The 22,822-nt window shown below is 34.9% G+C and overlaps 1 protein-coding gene across 7 annotated transcripts in view; it reads right to left on the reverse strand.

Moving 5' to 3' along the window:
* PCDH15 (protocadherin related 15) overlaps window positions 1–22,822 on the reverse strand; it is a gene marked incomplete at both ends in the record, with an annotated part of 708,164 nt that overhangs the window by 130,316 nt on the left and 555,026 nt on the right. For all 7 annotated transcript variants that reach the window (XM_082854334.1, XM_082854333.1, XM_082854332.1 and 4 more), the window contains one exon: window positions 343–483. In XM_082854334.1, coding sequence (XP_082710460.1) covers window positions 343–483 — 141 coding nt within the window. The remainder of the gene's footprint in view (window positions 1–342; window positions 484–22,822) is intronic.

The raw sequence follows: 22,822 nt of genomic DNA on the forward strand, positions 1-22,822 counted from the left end.
TAATAGTATTTAAATTTTAAAGAGAAGTATGAATAATACAATCATACAATCATGCTATTTTAAAATATATATTTGTAAACTTTTATTTGCAGGGAATGTTATCATAAGGATAGAGATTAAAATGGTAAATTTTAATCTCCAAAATGTGAAATATCAAGTGTTTTTTTTTCCTTTTACTTAACTGTATTTTCTAAGTGTCTATGCAGTAAAAATTGCATTGTTTTGTAATTTTAAAATACTAAAAAGGAGAAAAATGGGAAGATGTATGGTTATTTGTTAAACCAAACTCTCAATCAAAAGTTAAACATCAAATAGACACCAAAGAGAAAACACTGCACTGACCTTAAAAATTGTTGTAGGTTCTTCATTAAGATTAACTCGAGTTATTACTAATCCAGAATCTTCTTCTACATCAAAAATACTGGCAGGATAAGGAAAATGGACATCATCTACTCTATATCTCACACGACTTGCAGGTAATCCCTAGAATAAAATTATATATTATTTCACAAAATGAAAACAAAGGGTAATGATAATATAAAATTGATTTGTAAAATAAAGTCTTCTAAAAATGAAAAATCATATTTTAACTTTTCATACTTTCAGGTTTAAAATGTAGCAGAATCTTTATTTCTTTAGAATAACAATCTGAATCAGTGAAGTGTCTTTACTACATGTTATTTAAAATCATTTATGTGAAAGAATAAATCAGTGGTTTCCTCGGGTGTCTTCCCTTCCACATTTCTTTAATTATATGAATCTCAGCTTCTTCCTTGAACACGGTGTTTAGTATTTTATATTCTGAGACCATTATAAGTTATTTTCTTTATTATACTTATTTGAACTCTGTGATACTCAGAGAAAATAAAGTGTGGAGGATTGAGGTAAAGTGGAGGAGTGGGTATGGAAGTAAAGGAAACATTATTTACCATCTGTTCTGTGCTGTTTACCAGGATAGGTTTTTTCTTAAATAAATAAATTCTCACAACAATCCTTTAGGATAATATTACTACTAATGTTGATAGTAATAACAGTAAAATAATGATAGTTAACATTTGTTGAAAGCTTATTATGTGTGAGAACCATAATAAAAATGATACATATATAGTCTACCACACATTTTTCAGTTAATGAACTTGAAGCTTATAGGGAGTTTAAAAATGTTGAAATGTCCCAGACATACACCAAGGTAAGTGGGAATAGCAAGCAAAAAATTCATTTTTCAAGAAAAATTAACACTTGATAATTTTGAAAAAGACTATAATGAGAACACTCAAAATTTACTGAACATCCTCACTTATATTAGGGGTAAGATTGGTTTTATTTTTAATTATACAAGGTGACACTTGGGTGGGCACTCTAATCTTTTTAAGTGCTTAAGGTCTGTACATCTCTTAAGTCAGTCCTAGAAGTACAATAAAATAAACACCTCAGACTCAGAGTTAGTATGTGGTTGAGTTTGATCTCAAACCCTAACAGACACTATATTATACCACAAAACTCTTTAGAGAAGAACACCTCTATTTGACATTATTCTGATGTGAGAGAAGCAGGATATTACCCCCATGTTACACCCATAGCCTGAACTGGTTAATTATGCTTTGGGGAAGGATGGTTCTGAGAACATTGTTCTCTGTATTGTTGAGTTTCTTCATGACTGTCCTTAAAAGGAATGTGTTGCTCTGTGTTTGTTCCTGAGTCACATTTGGCCTATAGGACAAATATGTTAGCCTTCAGGACTTGTGTAATTCCCTAATGATTATCTGTAAGTCCAGTCCTTTCATTCATGACACCTCAGTTTATCACTACCTCCTTGAATACTTTATGTAACTCTTTTCACTCTTTTGCCTTTCCTTCTTCCTATCTGGAGGCTCCGGGTCAGACTGCTTGTTCCCAATCTTCTTGGAGTTTCCCAAGGCTCTGTCACAGGCAATTTTGTCTTCTCTACCTCTGCTCAAGTTCCATGCCTTTAAATACCTCTTATTTGTTCATAAATCCTAAATTTAAATTTTTGGCTCTTTTGTCACTAGAGCAAAACTACAGCAAAAACCATTTCAAGAACAAATTTTCAGTTTCTGCTGGCATCAATACCCATTCAGTCTGTAGTACAGTATTAAAATTTTTATGACTATCATGAATCAGTTATCAAGAAACTTAAAGAAACTTAGAATATGTCAGTTACACTTAGCATGTTGTCTTTAATAATGCCAAGGTATTAATGATACATTTGGAATTATACCTTTAACTGATAAAAGAGAAAAATGTTTTGGTGTTGCGGAGTGTTATCTTGTAGATGCCTACAACACTTTGCTATCCAGAACATCCTATAATCTTCCTGGAGGATTGTTACAGATAAGATTGTATGTATAAGAACATGTACATTATATTTAGCTATATCAGTAAGCTTTTCATTCTGATTTGTTATTCTACAGATTGCTAGCACATAAAAAAAGTGGCCCTGAGATGACATTGTTAGCCCGCAAAAGACATTTTAATTGTTTCTTCCATCACCCTTGTTATCAAGGCACCACATTTTATTTCATATAACACGATACAACTAAATACCTTGATTTAGATATTCTTTTGAATATATTCAAAAGTTTTTTCCTCTTTCTTTCCCTCCCACCCTCCCTCTCTTCTCCCACCCTCCTCCTCTTCCTCCCTCTATTTTCCCCTTCCTCTCCCTCCTCCTCCCTGTTTCCTTCCCTCCCTTCCTAATTTTCTTTCCAAAGTCTTTAAAAAGATAGTCTTGCTTTTACAGTTAAATAATTAAGCTATGTAATAGGTGAAGGTAACTGGCTTTGGGAAACAGCTTCAATTAACTTGCCTAACATTGTCTCTGGGACATTTACAATATGAATCAGGTCAAATGAATGGTTTTTATAAATTCATAAAAATTAAAATTATTATGGCTTTAATCTGGAAAATAATGTGCAATCCAGATGTATGACACAACTTAAAAAATAATCATCATAAGCTTTATCTCTTAAAATTATTTATCATTAGTATTTATTAAACATTATTTAATATCTGATCATGTTAAAAATTTAATAGATATGATCACAGTATTATACTGTACAAAATTCATTCATTATATTTTAAAAACTAGTCCACTGAGCTTATAAATTATACATTTTGATAATTATGAGATGACATATAAATATTCAAATTACCATTTAGATAATAAAAATTTATGAAATATTTGGTCTTTTATTTTAAATTGTACTAGCAATAGAGTGATCTTTCTTTACTCTTACATATTTCCAATAAGCTGATATTTCTTCCAGTTGAATACATTAGTTAATCATATTTATTTTTTAAAGTAAACTAATCTATAAAAACATACTTAAAATTGAGATGAAATATTTAATCATTACTTTCTACTTCAATTTATGATAATATAGTATATAGATTATATTGTACCTTTACCTATATGTATTTATAAGTGTATTAAGAGGGACATTTTGGACCATCAATAGTGAAAAAAGAGCTATATTTTTACAAAAACAAAGTCAGTCTTTAAAATTTTTATTACTATGGCAATAGACTCCTTTTCTATAGCATTTCCAAATTATCACAAAATCAATCTAATAGCAACACTAAAAGTAGTTTACAAAAATTGCTTTCTTAAAGTTCATACTAAACTAAAAGTAGGTTGTGGTTTAATTTATAAATGATGAGCAAATGACTCCTTGGTGCTGCACTCTGATCAACAAAATTTATTTGTCTTTATTTAGGACCAAAGAAATCTTGGGAGGTCATTCGTTAGCTTCCTATCTTCAGACACTAAAGGCTCTTCCTTTCTGAAACACTTGCTAAAACCAAACCTCATTATTTCCTCGGCAGTGATGGAACATAGTGTTTTCTTTTTTTCAGGGGAATAAAATTCTTCGTAGTTTTGAAGACCAATGTTTTACCCCTGAGCCTCACTTTATTAAGATAGATATTTCTAATTGTTTTTGTATCATCCTAGGCATTCTTTTCTTGCTTTTATATCTTTTCTCCATGCCCTTTTAACCTACCATAGTTGTTTAGGAAATGTACTCAAACTGTGGATTCAAGAGAATAAAACAAATTACCTGATCGTTTTAGGTCACCATCAAGGAAAAAAATACTTTGATATCCACCTAGTGGAATCCATTTAATTTTATTCCTTAGTTCAATGGTTAAATCACATCTCTTTCTTAGTACAGATATTTTAATCTCATGTGGTAAAATGTATTTTGCCACTTCAGGACATGTAAAATTTCACAAGGAGACTATAAAATGGACTTTGATCCAACACAATTTATGACACATTAGTAGGTAATCCCATAATACATGTAATATTACATAAAAAAAGACTATTTAAGCTATTTTGGAATTTTGCTCTGTTTACCTAGACACTATGAAGAGGCATTAACAAAGGCAAGAAATGAAGATAGAATTAACCAAGACATAAATATTAATTTAATAGTAAAGTGATGAAATTGTCTGCAAAGATTCTCATCAGGCAGTGGTGGCAAAAATAGTTTCCTATCATTATGCCTCTTGGAGTCTTTTGATGGGTAAGTACAATGAGTTTCTTCTTTAAATTTTTATGGAAACTGAGGACATGTGAGAAGCATAGCACGACAGCTTTTTTGAAGCCTCCTCATTTTGAAAGATATTTCTATAAATCCAGCTGACCTCATTATTGGAGCAAGCATTACTTCATATAACCATAATTTTAAAAGATTAATGAGGTGCTGGCACAGGAATCCTTCTTAATGTCAACTTCCATTCACCAAAATATTCTTCGATACTTTCCCTGAATTTTCAAATAAGTGACACACTCACTTTTAGAGGGATATGTTTCCCTAAAGGAAATGTTCAAAACAGAAACATGATATGACTGGCAGCTTAATCATTCAAGGATGCTGAAAACCTTAACTTGACATCAAGTTAAGGTTAATAACTAACCTTAATTTGGTTAATTGAAATTAACCACAATTTAGAACAAATTCCAAAGGACTTTTTGTTTGCCATTAGATAAAAAATATTTAACTCAGTTAAAAAAATAGAATTATAGAACTAAATCATATTTATTTCATATATGGCATATTTTTAAGAGAGAGATGTACAAATTGTATAAAATATTGGCAATTGAAAATTTTACAGATTATTTATCCCCTAACATTTATCATTTTACTCATGTTTTATAGTACAAAGGTTAATTCATTATATGTGGGATTCATTCATTCATTCATCTATTTGTTTATTCATTCAACACATTAAATGGACACTGCTGAGTCCTGAGAGCACACAGATGAACAAACTCACAGCCTAGTTGAGGAGTTCATCTTATATCACCTCCTTCCTGATATTCATTAACAATAATTCAGCCTGATTGGCCTTATAAAACACCAAGCTCACTCCTACCTCAGCACTCTTCCATCTGCTGTTTGTTCTTCCTGCAATACTCTTGTATGTGGCTAGTTCATTCTGGCATCCAGGTCTCAAATGATACCTCTTTTGCCTATACCCACCCATAAACCACTCTGAGTCAAATCTTATTTTATTTTCTTTATAGTATGTATCCTTATGTGAATTTATGTTACATATTTACTTGTCTGTGGGTTTGTAGCCTACCTCTGTTCCTTGACTGCGAGCTCCATTAGAGAAGATACTTATTTTGGCTTGGCATTATTTAAGAGATCAACAATAATTTGTTAAGTAAATACATATAATACAAGCAGTGCTCATGTATATGTGGATCCTGGGCTGGGCTGCCAGGATGAACAACTCTAGGGGGGAATCACATATACAGATATGATGGGAATGGCTGCCTGTGTAACCCCCGGCCTCCCCTGCTAAAACCCCCTGCTAAAAATGTATATATCCTGTGTTCCTGTTTGCAGTGGCTCCATGTATATTTTTTAAGAACAAAGAAGAAAGAAAGATTACATCAGTGACTTTTGTTGGGGAAGAGTTTTCACAAAAGAGATGAAAATAGAACTTATGAAAACAGAGTTCCAAACAAGTAGAAGATTGAAGGAGAATAAATAGTCTTTCAAAAAGATTCCTGAGAAAAGTTTTGAAGAAATAAAACCATGTATCATTAGGAAAGCCCTTCCCTTTTTTTCTAGACTGGCTGAATATTACGTACTATCTCTCTCCTACTTCTCAGCCTCTGTACTTCTAGTCTATGTTACTTTTCTAATTATATCTAATACATTCTGTTGTTATGTCAATCCTTTAAAATAATGACATAATCCTCTGGATTTTTCTAAAAAATTAATCCTCATGTGATCTATATTAATAGGATATAGATGTTTTCTTACACCAACTACACTATACAAGGTGTAAAATCAGAGTTACATAGTGGGTTAAACTAATGTTGAATAAGATTGAGATTTATGAGTATACATTTGGTAACTGCAAGAATCATAGCTACATAGGTAATTTTCTATATGGTTTAGAGGACCTCTAAGAATTTACTTACCTCAGAATGTGGCTAAATTGTTGGCAAATTTTCAGTTTACTACCCACCAATATATGTTCATAGATACTTATCCATACCTACTCATATTCATCCTTATGATCATAGGCCAATAATTAGAGATAGTGCTTTTGTACTTAGGGCCTCATAATCAGTCAGATGGGGGAGACAGAAGGTACACAGATAAACATAATAAACTCCTAACATTTCTGGCTATAAAGGAGAAACATGAGCATTACCAAATAAAGGTTTGAGAACTAGAGCAAAGACCTTCAGATTTATAGTCAAGTGGACTTTATACCTCACTGTGTAGGTGCTTACATATGAAAATCTGATGTGCTTTAAAATGTATTCGATTTATAAGATTGTTGCAATTGTGTTACATGTGGAGTCCAATCTGGCATGTAATTTGAGTATTAAAATGGCAAACTAATATTTAATTTATGTGTGAAGATTTTGGACAACTTATCTTAAACTCAAAAAGATAAAAGTAGCAGCCCAGCACTTCCTGCAGGTTGAGCAGCCCTTCAGAGTAGCAAGGTGGATTATTTTGTGTATTTATCATCTTACCTGGACGCTTTGACTTGAAAAACTGAGAACAGGAAAGGCACAGCTAATTGGCCGGCCACGAACAACTGAGGAGGCAAACCTACACCTCAAGTCTCTATGATGTCTTTTCAAGGGACTTCCCTGGTGGTGCAGTGCATAAAAATCCATCTGCCAACAAGTGGGGGACCATGGACACTCAAGGGGACAGGAGGAACCCCCAGTGACCGGCTTGCAGGATTGTGGTTCCCAGGCCACAGGTCGGGCCCAAGCTCCTGTGGTGGAAGCTCAGAGTCCAAACCGCTGGACTAACGGAGAACCTCAGACCCCAGGGAATATCAACTGGAGTGAGGCCTACTGGAGGTCCAAGACCCAGCTCTATCCAAATGCCCCAAAATTCCAGTGCTGGATGTCTCAGGCCAAACAACCAGTAAAACAGGAATACAGCACCACCCAACAACAACAAAAATTGAAATGACAAATAAATTTGTTACAGATGAAGGAGCAAGGTAAAAACTTATAAGACCAAATAAATGAAGACGAAATAGGCAACCTACCTGAAAAAGAATTCAGAGTAAGGATAGTAAAGATGATCCAAAATCTCAGAAACAGAATGGAGAAAATACAAAAAACATTTAACAAGGCTCTAGAAGAACTAAAGAGCAAACAAACAGTGATGAACAACACACTTACTGAAATTAAAAAATACTCTAGAAGGAATAAGTAACAGATTAACTGAGGCAGAAGAACGGATAAGTGAGATGGAATACAAAAAGGTGGAAATAACTGCTAGGGAGCAAAATAAAGAAAAATAAATGAAAAGAATTGAGGACACTCTCAGAGACGTCAGGGAAAACATTAAACACACCAACATTCGAACTATAGGAGTCCCAGAAGAAGAAGAGAAAAAGAAAGGGTCTGAGAAAATATTTGAAGAGATTATAGTTGAAAACTTCCCTAACATGGGAAAGGAGATAGTCCATCAAGTCCAGGAAGCACAAGAGTACCATACAGGATAAACCCAAAGAGAAACACGCTGTGACACATATTAATCAAACTATCAAAAATTAAATACAAAGAAAAAATATTGAAAGCAGAAAAGGAAAAGCAACAAATAACATACAAGGGAATCCCCATAAGGTTAACAGCTGATCTTTCATCAGAAACTCTGAAAGCCAGAAGGTAGTGGCAGGACATATTTAAAGTGATGAAAGGGAAAAACCTACAACCAAGATTACGCTACCCAGCAAGGATCTCATTCAGATTTGACAGAGAAATTAAAAACTTTACAAATAAGCAAAAGTTAAGAGAATTCAGCACCACTAAACCAGCTTTACAAAAAATGCTAAAGGAACGTCTCTAGGCAGGAAACACAAAAGAAGGAAAAGAGCTACAATAAGAAACACAAAACGATTAAGAAAATGGTAATAGGAACATACATATCGATAATTACCTTAAATGTAAATGGATTATATGCTCCAAGCAAAAGACATAGACTGGCTGAATGGATAAAAAAACAAGACCCGTGTATGTGCTGTCTACAAGAGACCCACTTCAGACCTAAGGACACATACAGACTGAAAGTGAGGGGATGGAAAAAGATATTCCATGCAAATGGAAATCAAAAGAAAGCTGGAGTAGCAATGCTCATATCAGACAAAATATACTTTAAAATAAAGACTATTACAAGAGACAAAGAAGGATGCTACAAAATGATCAAGGGAACAATCCAAGAAGAAGATGTAGCAATTGTAAATATTTATGAACCCAACATAGGAGCACCACAATACATAAGGCAAATGCTAACAGCTGTAAAAGGGGAAATTGACAGTAACACAATAATAGTAGGGGACTTTAACACCCCACTTTCACCAGTGGATAGATCATCCAAAATGAAAATAAATAAGGAAACAAAAGCTTTAAATGACACAGTAAATAAGATGGACTTAATTAATATTTATAGGACATTCCATCAAAAAACAACAGAATACACTTTCTTCTCAAGTGCTCAAGGAACATTCTCCAGGATAGACCATATCCTGGATCACAAAGCAACCCTTCGTAAATTTAAGAAAATTGAAATTGTATCAAGTATCTTTTCCGATCACAACACTATGAGACTAGATAACAATTAGAGGGAAAAAAACTGTAAAAATTACAAACACATGGAGGCTAAACAATACGCTACTAAATAACCAAGAGCTCAATGGGGAAATCAAAGAGGAAATCAAAAAATACCTAGAAACAAATGACAAGGAAAACACAACGACCCAAAACCTGTGGGATTCGGCAAAAGCAGTTCTAAGAGGGAAGTTTATAGCAATACAATCCTACCTCAAGAAACAAGAAACATCTCAAATAAACAAACTAGACTTACACCTAAAGCAATTAGAGAAAGAAGAACTAAAAAAACCCGCAAAGTTAGAAGGAAAGAAATCATAAATATCAGATCAGAAATAAATGAAAAAGAAATGAAGGAAACAATAGCAAAGATAATAAAACTAAAAGCTGGTTCTTTGAGAAGATAAACAAAATTGATAAACCATTAGCCAGACTCATCAAGCAAAAAAGGGAAAAGACCCAAAACAAAAGAATTAGAAATGAAAAAGGAGAAGTAACAACTAACACTGTTGAAATACAAAGGATCATGAAAGATTACTACAAGCAATTATATGCCAATAAAATGGAAAACCTGGAAGAAATGGACAAATTCTTAGAAAAGCACAGCCTTCCAAGACTGAACCAGGAAGAAACAGAAAATATAAACAGAACAATCACAAGCACTGAAATTGAAACTGTGATTAAAAATCTTCCAACAAACAAAGCCCAGGACCAGATGGCCTCACAGGCCAATTCTATCAAACATTTAGAGAAGAGCTAACACCTATCCTTCTCAAACTCTTCCAAAATAGAGCAGAGGGAGGAACACTTCGAAACTCATTCTACAAGGCCACCATTACCCTGTTACCAAAACCAGACAAAGATGTTACCAAAAAAGAAAGGCCAATATCACTGATGAACACAGAGATAAAAAATCTAAACAAAATACTAGCAAACAGAATCCAACAGCACATTAAAAGGATCATACACCATGACCAAGTGGGGTTTATCCCAGGAACGCAAGGATTCTTCAGTATACACAAATCAATCAATGTGATATACCATATTAACAAATTGAAGGATAAAAACCATATGATCATCTCAATAGATGCAGAAAAGCTTTTGACAGAATTCAATACCTATTTATGATAAAAACTCTCCAGAAAGTAGGCATAGAGGGAACCTACCTCAATATAATAAGGCCATATATGACAAACCCACAGCAAATATTACTCTCAACAGTGAAAACTTGAAACCATTTCCACTAAGATCAGCAAAAAGACAAGGCTGTCCCCTCTCAGCATTATTATTCAACATATTTTGGAAGTTTTAGCCAGAGCAATCAGAAAAGAAAAAGAAATAAAAGGAATCCAAATCGGAAGAGAAAAGTAAAACTGTCACTGTTTGCAGAGACATGACACTATACATAGAGAATCCTAAAGATGCTACCTGAAAACTACTAGATCTAATCAGTGAATTTGGTAGAGTAGGAAGATACAACATTAACGCACAGAAATCTCTTGCATGCCTATACACGAATGATGAAAAATATGAATGAGAAATTAAGGAAACAATCCCAGTTACCACTGCAACAAAAAGAATAAAATACCTAGGAATAAACCTACCTAAAGAGACAAAAGACCTGTATGCAGAAAACTATAAGACACTGATGAAAGAAATTAAGGATTACAAACAGATGGAGAGAAATACCATGTTCTTAGATTGGAAGAATCAACATTGTGCAAATGATTATACTATCCAAAGAAATCTACAGATTCAATGCAATCCCTATCAGACTACCAATAGCATTTTTCACAGAACTAGAACAAAAAATTTCACAATATGTATGGAAAAACAAAAGACCCCGAATAGCCAAATCAATCTTGAGAAAGAAAAACAAGGAGTTGGAGGAATCAGGATCCCTGTCTTCAGACTATACTACAAAGCTACAGTAATCAAGATAGTATGGTACTGGCACAAAAACAGAAATATAGATCAATGGAACACGACAGAAATCCCAGAGATAAACCCACGCACCTATGGTCATCTTATCTTTGATAAAGGAGGCAAGAGTATACAATGGAGAAAAGACAGCCTCTTCAATAAATGGTGCTGGGAAAACGGACAACTATATGTAAAAGAATGAAGTTGGAACACTTCCTAATACCATACACAAAAATAAACTCAAAATGAATTGAAGACCTAAATATAAGGCTAGACACTATAAAACTCCTAAAGGAAAACATAGGCAGAACACTGTATGACATAAGTCACAGCAAGATCCTTTTTGACCCACCTCCTAGAGGAATGGAAATAAAAACAAAAATAAACAAATGGGACCCTAAAAGCTTTTGCATAGCAAAGGAAACCCTAAGCAAGACAAAAAGACAACCCTCAGAATGGGAGAAAATATTTGCAAATGAAGCAACTAACAAAGGATAAATCTCCAAAATATACAAGCAGCTCATGCAGCTCAATATCAAAAAAACAAACAACCCAATCGAAAAATGGGCAGAAGACCTAAATAGACATTTCTCCAAAGAAGATATACAGATTGCCAATAAACACATGAAAAGATGCTCAACATCACTAATCATTAGAGAAATGCAAATCAAAACTACAATGAAGTATCACCTCACTCCAGTAAGAGTGGCCATCATCAAAAAATCTACAAACCATAAATGCTGGAGAGGGTGTAGAGAAAAGGGAATCCTCTTGCACTGTTGGGTCAGTGGAAATGTAAATTGGTACAGCCACTATGGAGAACAGTATGGAGCTTCCTTAAAAAACTAAAAACAGAACTAACATATGACCCAGCAATCCCACTACTGGGCATATACCCTGAGAAAACCATATTTCAAAAAGGGTCATGTACCACAATGTTCATTGCAGCACTACTTACAATAGCCAGGACATGGAAGCAACCTAAGTGTCCATCAACAGATGAATGGATAAAGAAGATGTGGCACATATGTACAATGGAATATTACTCAGCCATAAAAAGAAACAAAATTGAGTTATCTGTAGTGAGGTGGACGGACCTAGCGTCTGTCATACAGAGTGAAGTAAGTCAGAAAGACAAAAAGAAATACCATATGCCAACACATATATATGCAATCTAAAAAAAAAAAAAAAAAGGTTCTGATGAACCTTGGGGCAGGACAGGAATAAAGACCCAGACTTAGAGAATGGACTTGAGGACACAGGGAGCGGGAAGGGTAAGCTGAGACAAAATGAAAGAGTAGCATTTACATCTATACACTACCAAATGTAAAATAGATAGCTAGTGGGAAGCAGCTGCATGGCACAAGGAGATCAGCTTGGTGCTTTGTGACCACCTAGAGGGGTGGGGTAAGGAGGGTGGGATGGAGATGCAAGAGGGAGGGGATATAGGGGTGTATGTATGCATATAGCTGATTCACTTTTTTATACAGCAGAAACTAATACAACACTGTAAAGCAAGTATACTCTGATGATGTTAAAAAAAAGGAAAAAGATTCCACCTGCCAATGCAGGGGACATGGGTTCGATCCCTGGTCCCAGAAGATCCCACATGCCATGGATGTAAGCCCGTGCCACACAACTACTGAGCCTGCGAACCACAACTACTAAGCCCATGTGCTGCAACTACTGATGCCCGAGCACCTAGAGCTCGTGCTCCACAACAAAAGAAGCCCCCACAACGAAGAACAGTCCCCACTCACCACAACTAGAGAAAGCCCATGTGCAGCAATGAAGCCACAATGCAGCCAAAAAAAAAAAAAAAAATTGACTTCAATTTTAAACATAATTTATCTGAGTAGCAGTAGAATTAGAACTAGCTGCACAGGTTACAATACATAATAGATGACACTGCATATTTAGGCCAGTGACAGGAGGAGGAATTACACAATAGAGAAACTGGTTTAGTGAATCTAAAAGTTCATCATGTGCACAATTCCTGTGGAGCAGGTCAATACTCTTAGTTCTTCACCAGCATATTTTACTTTGCAAAACATGTTGCAATCATTCTTTGGTTATTTTCCCCAAAACATCCCTAATAAGAAAACAAAGTAGGGCTTCCTTCATTCAGGTCACTTTCAACAAATAAATAAAGGAAGAGCTTTGAAGTCAGAGAAAAAAAAAGATAAAAGTAGATATGTATCATTACGAAGTGAAATAAATTAAAGATGTCTATTTAAATAAAATACCTTACTAATTTGGGAAAAGAACTTTATTAAAATATGTACATATTTATTTGGGGGGATTGTAAAGACCTTATTAGTATGGTGTTTTTATGAAAACTTTATTCTCAAATTTTATAGTGTCATAGGTGACACCAGAATTACTTCATGGGTGCAGACATTGACATCCTAAGGTTTACACATGATGAGTATATAAGTCTTGTACCAAACCAGAGGCAAAGTTAGGCATGTTTGCCATCACCCTGAAAGCAAGGATGATGAGGAGGAGATATTAACTAACGTCTATGTGCCCAGCATCGGCTAAGTGCTTTCATTCTCCATTAAACCTGGGTACTAATCCAGTGAAATGGTCTTATTATTCTTATATGGAAATGAGGTTTAAAGAAGTTAAGTAACTGCTGTACAATATCATTTTTCCTAGTTACACACAGATGCCGGCACTAGTGACATTATTCAATAGCTCTGAGACTCTGGAGAGGTCTGCCAACCCTAACTGCCCTCAGGAAAGATATGATGTATGACACATATTAATAAATAAATTAATTTGTTTGTTCATGTATTAGGCTTCTTTCCAAATATGATTTGAGGTAGTATGTGACTTATTTAAATATTGTATGGTTTTCAAAAGTGAAAGGCATGATTTCAACTTTGTGATGCCATTTTATCTACTAAATTTGACATGTGTAAAACTCAATATTAGTATGAGACAATGCTACTGGAATAGTCATGTATTTAATACATATATAGTAATATGGTGATATAGTGATACTCTGAATGAGGTAATTTTTCTAGATGATGGGAACATGATAGACAAAAACCGTGTCATGTTGGTGCTTACATTATAATTTTAAAATCAAAAGTAACATATTTATACAGACTGATAAAATTTATGAATCAGAATAAAAGTAAATTTATATAAAAAATAAAACCTTAAGATCTCAATTATTTATTCATTACTCAATTTTTATACTTTTTATTTTTATTCTTACAGTGAGTGCTCAACACAAAATGTTTTGACTTTATGATGGTGAGAATGTAATTAATTACTACAGAAGGTAATTGCAGATCTGTATGAAAGATGTGCTAAAGTTGCAAACGCAGGAAATTTCAATGAGACTATAATGGACCAAAATAATTAAGTCCTTAATATGAGGGCATATGTTGAATTAGTCATTTTTCTTAAATACGTAATTACCAAGAAATTACTTACTCAGACCCATATAATTTTCTTCATAATAATGGCAATCACATTATATCAGGGAATACTAAACCTATTATTATCATCACACACAAACATTAAGTAATTTGTTTTCAAGTACGCAAAGATTTTTCTCCCTGATGTGGTTTCCAAAATTCTTTTAGCCAATGTCTTTGAAAGCAACTAATCTGATTTATTTTGTAAGAGTGTAATTCACAAATCGCCTAAGTATGATTTAGCAGAAGGGATTACTGTAAAGTGGTTTATACTGTTTATTGCAGCCATAATAACTTAAGGTTCTTTTTTTCTTTTTTTTTTTCTTCTTACTGAATCTTAACCAGGTGCTAAGTTATCCTTAAAAGAGACTACTACAGGTCAAAAGCAATCTACAGATTCAATACAATCCCTATCAAGCTGTCAAGTGTTTGACATTTTTCACAGAACTAGAACAAAAATTTTACAATTTGGAAACACAAAAGACCCCGACTAGCCAAAACAATCTTAAGAAAGAAAAATGGAGCTGGAGGAATCAGGCTCCCGGACTTCAGACTATACTACAAAGCTACAGTAATCAAGACAGTATGGTACTAGCACAGAAACAGAAATATAGATCAATGGAACAGGATAGAAAGCCCAGAGATAAACCCACGTACCTATGGTCACCTAATCTATGAAAAAGGAGGCAAGAATATACAATGGAGAAGAGACACCCTCTTTAATAAGTGGTGCTGGGAAAACTGGACAGCTACATGTAAAAGAATGAAATTAGAACACTCCTTAACACTATACACAAAAATAAACTCAAAATGGATTAAAGACCTAAATGTAAGACCAGACACTATAAAACTCTTAGAGGAAAACACAGGCAGAACACTCTTTGACATACATCACAGCATGATCCTTTTTGACCCACCTCCTAGGAAATGGAAATAAAAACAAAAATAAACAAATGGGACCTAATGAAAGTTAAAAGCTTTTGCACAGCACAGGAAAACATAAACAAGACGAAAAATCAACCCTCAGAAAGGGAGAAAATATTTTCAAGTGAAGCAACTGACAAAGGGTTAATCTCCAAAACACACAAGCAGCTCATGCAGCTCAATATCACAAAACAACCCAATCCAAAAATGGGTGAAAGACCTAAATAGACATGTCTCCAAAGAAGATATTCAGATTGCCAGCAAGCACATAAAAGGATGCTCAATATCATTAATCATTGGAGAAATGCAAATCAAATCTACAGTGAGGTATCACCTCAAATCAGTTAGAATGGCCATCATCAAAAAATCTACAAACCATAAATGCTGGAGAGGGTGTGGAGAAAAGGGAACCTTCTTGCACTGTTGGTGGGAATGTAAATTGATACAGCCACTATGGAGACAGTGTAGAGGTTCCTTAAAAAACTAAAAATAGAACTACCATATGACCCAGCAATCCCACTACTGGGCATATACCCTGAGAAAACCATATTTCAAAGAGAAACATGTACCACAATGTTCATTGCAGCACTATTTACAATAGCCTGGACATGGAAGCAACCTAAGTGTCCATCGACAGATGAATGGATAAAGAAGATGTGGCACATATATACAATGGAATATTACTCAGCCATAAAAAGAAACAAAATTGAGTTCTTTGTAGTGAGGTGGATGGACCTAGAGTCTGTCATACAGAGTGAAGTAAGTCAGAAAGAGAAAAACAAATATCGTATGTTAACGCATATATAAAAAAATGGAATCTAAAAAAAAAAAATGGTTCTGATGAACCTTGGGGCAGGACAGGAATAAAGACCCAGACTTAGAGAATGGACTTGAGGACACAGGGAGGGGGCAGGCTAAGCTGGGATGAAGTGAAAGAGTAGCATTGACATATATACACTACCAAATGTAAAATAGATACCTAGTGGGAAGCAGCTGCATGGCACAGGGAGATCAGCTCGGTGCTCTGCAACCACCTAGAAGGGTGGGATAGGGAGGGTGGGAGGGAGGCGCAAGAGGGAGGGGATATGGGGATATATGTATACATATAACTGTTTCACTTTGTTATACAGCAGAAACTAACACAACATTGTAAAGCGATTATACTCCAATAAAGATGTTAAAAAAATAAAAAAAGAAAAACTACAGGTCAAACTCTCCATGTAATCACTGAAAAGATCCTGTGCTTTTCTTTTTTCTCTCCCCTTCCCTGATTTTTAACACCTGAAGTGATTACTATGTTTTGACAACATAGTGAGTCAACACTCTTATAGGCAAATTCCTTATGACAGATGTCACTGATTTAATGCAATGTCTATGCATAATTCAGTTTCTGCAGATATGGTATTAGCATAGCCATTAAAGATTCTAGGAAATATTTGCTGCAAGATTATTTACCACAATCTCTCTTGGGAAACATGTTTTTCAATGGTAAACTTAAACTAAATACCTAATGACATCAAATAACAAATAATATAATCCTTATAAAATTTCTTTATATAGATAAGGTTTTTTTTAATTTATAAAAATAATACTGGGCTCACATTCAACTTCCCTCACAAAAACCAACTCGCAAAACCAAAGAAACATAAATATAGGTACGAACCTGAACTGGTGTTAGTAATTAGTCATTTGTTTTCTCTGCCTTGAAACCCTCCCAGTTTTCTTATGATGAAATAAGAAATCTTGGCACTGTTTTCATGCCTTCAGAGTCCATAGGATCTGACTCAGGTTTACCTCTCTAGCCTCCTGAAAAAAATTGCTTTCTTTTGGTTTTTGAAACCTATTTTTCTTTCTTCCGCTTTAGGGAATAATTTTTCTGCCATGCCACTTTGCCTTGGAAACACCTCCTTATCTTTCAGACCTCAGCTCTGAGTCATTTCCTCCAAGAACGTTCCTTCTCTGACAATCCAGACAAAATCAGGCTCTCTCTCATCTGGTTTACAGCACCCTAAAGATACATTTCTTAGAGCGTTTCAGTTTGTCATTTCTATTTACTTGATTGGTTTCGATTAATTTCTATGTCTTTAAGTTTACAGTTCTAAGGTTTCATGACAATTTTAATCCTCAATACTTAATGCACGATGCTTAAATAACACTGGATGCACACACATGCAATAAACATTGAGGAATATGTACTTTGTTTGGATCACAGGGACAGAGATTAAAGTTAAATATAATCCATAGTTTATGGAGCATTTTTATCAATGGATCTGCTAGGCATATTTACCTCTCATTCCCCTATCTCCTTTCATGCTCACACCTCAATTCAACCTCCTTTTCCCTTCAAAGAAAACCATTGTAATGCATTTAAAGAGTGTCTTTTAACTAGACTGTTGTGGTATCATTGTTCAGCAATATCCACTTCTTTTTCCTCTACTTCATGCCCCATTGACTTTGCTCTTGGTCATGAGACTTGCTTTGGTCAGTGGGATGTGAAGAATTGTGATACACAACCAGAAGCTTTACGTGTGATCATGTGGTTAGGAAAGTTCTCCTGTGTTCCTGTCCTTCACTGTGTGAAGAGCAGACCTACTTAGTAATGGATTCCTGAAGGAGGAGGCATGTGGAATTGACATGAGTCCAACCCAACCTTCAGCCCGAAACCAAGGCCAGCCAATCCCTAGCTGCCTCAAAGATCCATGAATAAAAATATAAATCTTTTTTAGAGTGAATGAGTGGTATTTTGGTATTGTTAACTATGCAGCATTTTAGTATGAAAACCTAGTTCATGTTATTGTGTGCATTTTTGTTTTCTGGTTTTTTTTTTAACTTTACATAATGTATTATTTTCTTTTTCTCACTGTTTTCACTAAGTATTAGGTTCTTACATTCCATTCTTGTTGCTATGTGTTCATAAAATACTGCTGTGCTAGAAGTTCACAGGATACTTCCCACTTCTAGGCATATATCTAAAAATGATTGAAATCAGAATCTTAAAGAGGTATTTGCCCTACAATGTTTATTGAAGCATTATTCACAATAGCCAAGATAAGGAAATAACCTAACTGTCCATCAGTGGATGAGTAGATAAAGAAAATATACATACAATGGAATATTATGCAGCCTTAAAAAATAATAAAGTTCTGCAATTTGTGACAACATGGATGAACTCTGTGGATATTATGCTAAGTGAAATAAGCAAGTCACAGAATGGCACATAACTGCATGATTCCATTTAGACGAAGTATTTAAAATAAACTGAAAAAAGCTAAGAATAGAATTGTGGTTACTTGGGGGAAGGGAGGAATGGAGAGTTGCTGTTCAAAGGGTATAAAGTTTCATTTATGTTATTTTTGTTCTCATTTTACAAATGTGAGAACTAAGGAGCAGAGTGACTAAGCAAATTGTCCAGGGCCACAAGAGCAGTCAGTAGGAACTTTAGGAGTAGAAACCAGCCAGTCTCACTCCAAAACCCTTACTGTTGAAGCCATGTAAATCTTTCCTGGGCTGATGAACTATGTACACAAGTTTGCAGATTGCAAGGGGCCGTCATATACCAGACACATTAATACAGAACAAGGGATATCTAAATATTTACTAGTGAAAACATTTAAGTTCCGGAATAGGGAGTCTTATAAGCAGAAACAAACAGACAAACAGAAACCTAAAAATTAAAAAATATATATAGCCTAATACTTCTACAGTGTTAAAAACCAGAAAATAGTGGAAAATCCTATGTATGGTTTTAAAGGGCAGAAGTTTGAACCCAAGACTCTAAGTAGTTGTAAACGTGTCCAAGAAATACAATTTAAATTCCATAAATAATTTCTGTGGAGAATGCACATAAGTAATTCTTCAAAGAAAATGTAAATAATAAACTGATAGTCTCAAAAACAAAAGCAAAAATGATGTACATATAAATGTTACACTCCAAAATAACTCAGACACATGAAAAATCAAAGGGTAAGGAAACTGCAGGAGAGCAGAGGCCAATTTACCATGAAGGTTACTCATGAGTTTCTAATCAACAGAACAATGGTCCTTCACTTAGCTTGATTTCACTCTCCTTGCCCTGTCTGGAAAAAAAAAGAAAACAAAACAAAACAAAAAAACCCTTTACCATTTATTTTCTTTCTCTGCATTGAAAATTTCTTCTGAACCACATCACTGGCAGACTGCTCTTCTATGCTCTTAGTCTTTCTTTTCTCTCACTCTTTACACACTTCAGCTCTTGGCCCATCCTCAAAAGGGCATAACCTGAGGATTTATTTCCAAGTTTTTGTTTTATCTGATTATGCTTTCTCTCTTGGAGCATGTTATTTACTCTCATAGCTTCAGCTTGCATTTAGGTGTTTCCTCTTCCACAATTTTTCCTGTGCTCCTAATCCCATGTTTTCTACCTGATCCATCCTGGCGTCAGATCAAAGCAGCTGTGCCAACCCAGTATCTGCCTCAGGACTTCTTCATGGACTTCTTCATATTGTTCATCTGTGCAAAGGAATCTTGGCACCATCCTGCCATCTGCCTCCAGCCTCCTGTCAGCACTAGAGGCTATGTATTCTTTAGTTTGAGGCACGTGTAACTCTGGGAAAGAGATAAGCTTCCTGCCAGCTCTGGCACTATGATTCCTGGGTAGATCTGGTGAGTGTTACTCCTTCACTAGTCATGTCCTGGCTTAGTCCTCTGAGCCTCCTTGCTCAGGGAAGGAAATCAGACAACTTCTATCATTCTGTAGATAAACTTAGATATTTTGAAATCATTTAAAATTTAATTTGTCCTAGTTTGATCTCATTATTTTCTTCTTAAATGGCTTTCTTTTCTATCTTATTTCTATCAACTAAGATCATGAATATCTTTAACACTCCAGCTAGAAACTCTTGATTCACTTTTGATTGTGCTTTTATTCTGTCTGTGATCTTCAACCATCCTGCTCAGTCACTATTCATTTTTCCATTTCAATGGCTTTTAAGTATTTCTGTTTTCTCCATTTCCCTTGTCCACCTTGTTTTTTTCATACTTAAATGAAAGCTATAGCTGCTAACTTATCTTCTGGTTTTCATTTATTATCTCATCCAATGAAGACTACATATCACAGGAAATAAATATTCTAATATGTAGCTTTGATTCTGTCATTGCCCTGTTTGTAAGTCTTTAGTAAGCTTCCATTTTCTATATAATAAAATGGGTTTGTAAAACCATATCTGCTGCATTTCCTGTCTACAAATGAGTCTCTAAGACAGCCCTAATATGTTCTTTTAAGTAGTTAATATTAATTGAATCAGACATAGTTCAAATCATGTTACCCAAATTTATGAACACATGATGAATATTTCGACTCTGTAATTTTTGAATATATTTCCTCTGCTAGTTTCTTCTACCCCCACTTAAATGAATCTCCTATACTCTGAAAAAGTTGAGTTCCTGTCCACAGCAGGCTCAGACTACACCAGGACACATTCACTTGTCTATTCGTGGCACCTTTCTTACACACTGTCATGGCTTTCTTACACACTGTCATATTCTTATTGTTAAGTCCACCATAAATGTTTCCTTATTGGCTGATTGATTCAACAGTATTACAAAGTGTCCATGTTGAAACAAGCACATGTTTGACTGCTGGTCTACTGTCCACGCATTCAAGGATACGGAAGAACTGTGAAGTGGGTAATGATAAGACCTGAAGATAACAGTAGGATGGCTTTGAGGGTGTTAAAGCCAAGAATCCAGATTATAAGAAGCCAAGATACTCTTTTAGAGAGTCTCTTCCCATTTCCTCTGGCAAGAAATTCAAAATAAAGCACATTATTTAAGCCATAAGGGAGACCTATGAGTGAGCCCCAGAGGCAGCTTGTTATATTTCACTCAATTCCCTTGGAAACCTCTCTTGTTGCAACGTATTGGGATCCTAATCCCATGAGGTTTATTCTCATCAAAAAAAAAAAAAAAAAAAAAAAAAGACATATCACTGGATGACACTTTTGTAAAGGTTAAAAAAAACCTAAATTTTATAGACATCACTACTTAAAAGAAAAACACCCTGTTAGCCCTGGTAGGCACTGCAGTTTCTGAAGTAGAAGAAAAATATTTGCATCTGAAACAGTTAAATCTAATATTGATCTCAAGTAATATTAACAGTATATTTGGTCTTGAAAAGAATCTATAAGCCACAAAACAAAACAAAATGACACAGATTCTTAAAACACTTAGATAAGCCTTTTCTAGACATAATCATGTATAAACTGTCTCATAAAACCTTGTCTTTTGTATTCATTTACACTTTCAAATCTAATTATAACCCATTGTCATTCCAAAGATCAAGTCCCAACTGTTTCATTGTGTGAATTTTTTCTAATTAAGTATGTGAGACCAAAGGGACTCAGGCTGGGCTACCTCATTTCAATATTCACAAGCAGACATGACTCGTGAAAATAGTTCTTGATAATTTCCCTAACAGCTTTGATGTGAAGGAAAAAACCCACTGAGCTACATACATTCCCCCAACATGCTCCAGGGTCAGCAAATGTGGTTATTAGGCACTGATCTTTAAAACCAGAGTTTACGCTACATTGCTAGCAATAACCTAAATCAATACAGCAAAACAACACAAACCAGTATGTGATGAGTGATGAAAAACAGATCTGCAGATATAGCAATGGAAAATAATACAGAACAGCCATATTATCTGGAGATAAAAATACAATCTTATGACACTCCTAGCCCTGAACAGTTTCAACTATTGCACACAAAGCCAGCAAACAGCAAATCATCGATAAAGACAAAGCTGTTTATATTCTACTGTTAGGCCCTCTGCTAATAGATTGCAACATAATGACTAGACAGAGGGTTAAGCATTTTGAGAATATCGCCATAATTACCTTGCATTATTTGGTGACATCATGACATTTTAAGTCATGCATCATGGAAAAGAAAAACTGACCATCTTTTTTACTTTCTAAAGAACCACAAAAGTATCCTCAAATGACAGAAAAAGGATGTTAAATCCAGCTGTGCAATCACTTTAAAAATAATTCCTCAGGAGAGACTTCAGGCACGTGCACACACAGAGGAAAGACCACATGGGGACATAGTGCAAAAGTGGCCACCAGCAAGCTAAGAAAAGATGCCTCAGAAAGAACCAAACCCACCTCCATCTTGACTTTGGACTTCCAGCCTCCAAATCTGAGGCTTCCAGGAAGATGGCGTTAGAATAAGATGCGGAGATCACCTTCCTCCCCACAGATACACCAGAAATACATCTACATGTGGAACAACTCCTACAGAACAACTACTGAACACTGGCAGAAGGCCTCAGACCTCCCAAAAGGCAAGGAAACCCCCACCCCCGCCACGTACCTGGGTAGGGCAAAAGAAAACAGAATAAACAGAGACAAAAGGTTAGGGACGGGACCTGCAC

Source organism: Leucopleurus acutus (genome assembly GCF_964270905.1).
Source record: "Leucopleurus acutus genome assembly, chromosome: 14".
Classification (NCBI taxonomy): domain Eukaryota; kingdom Metazoa; phylum Chordata; class Mammalia; order Artiodactyla; family Delphinidae; genus Leucopleurus; species Leucopleurus acutus.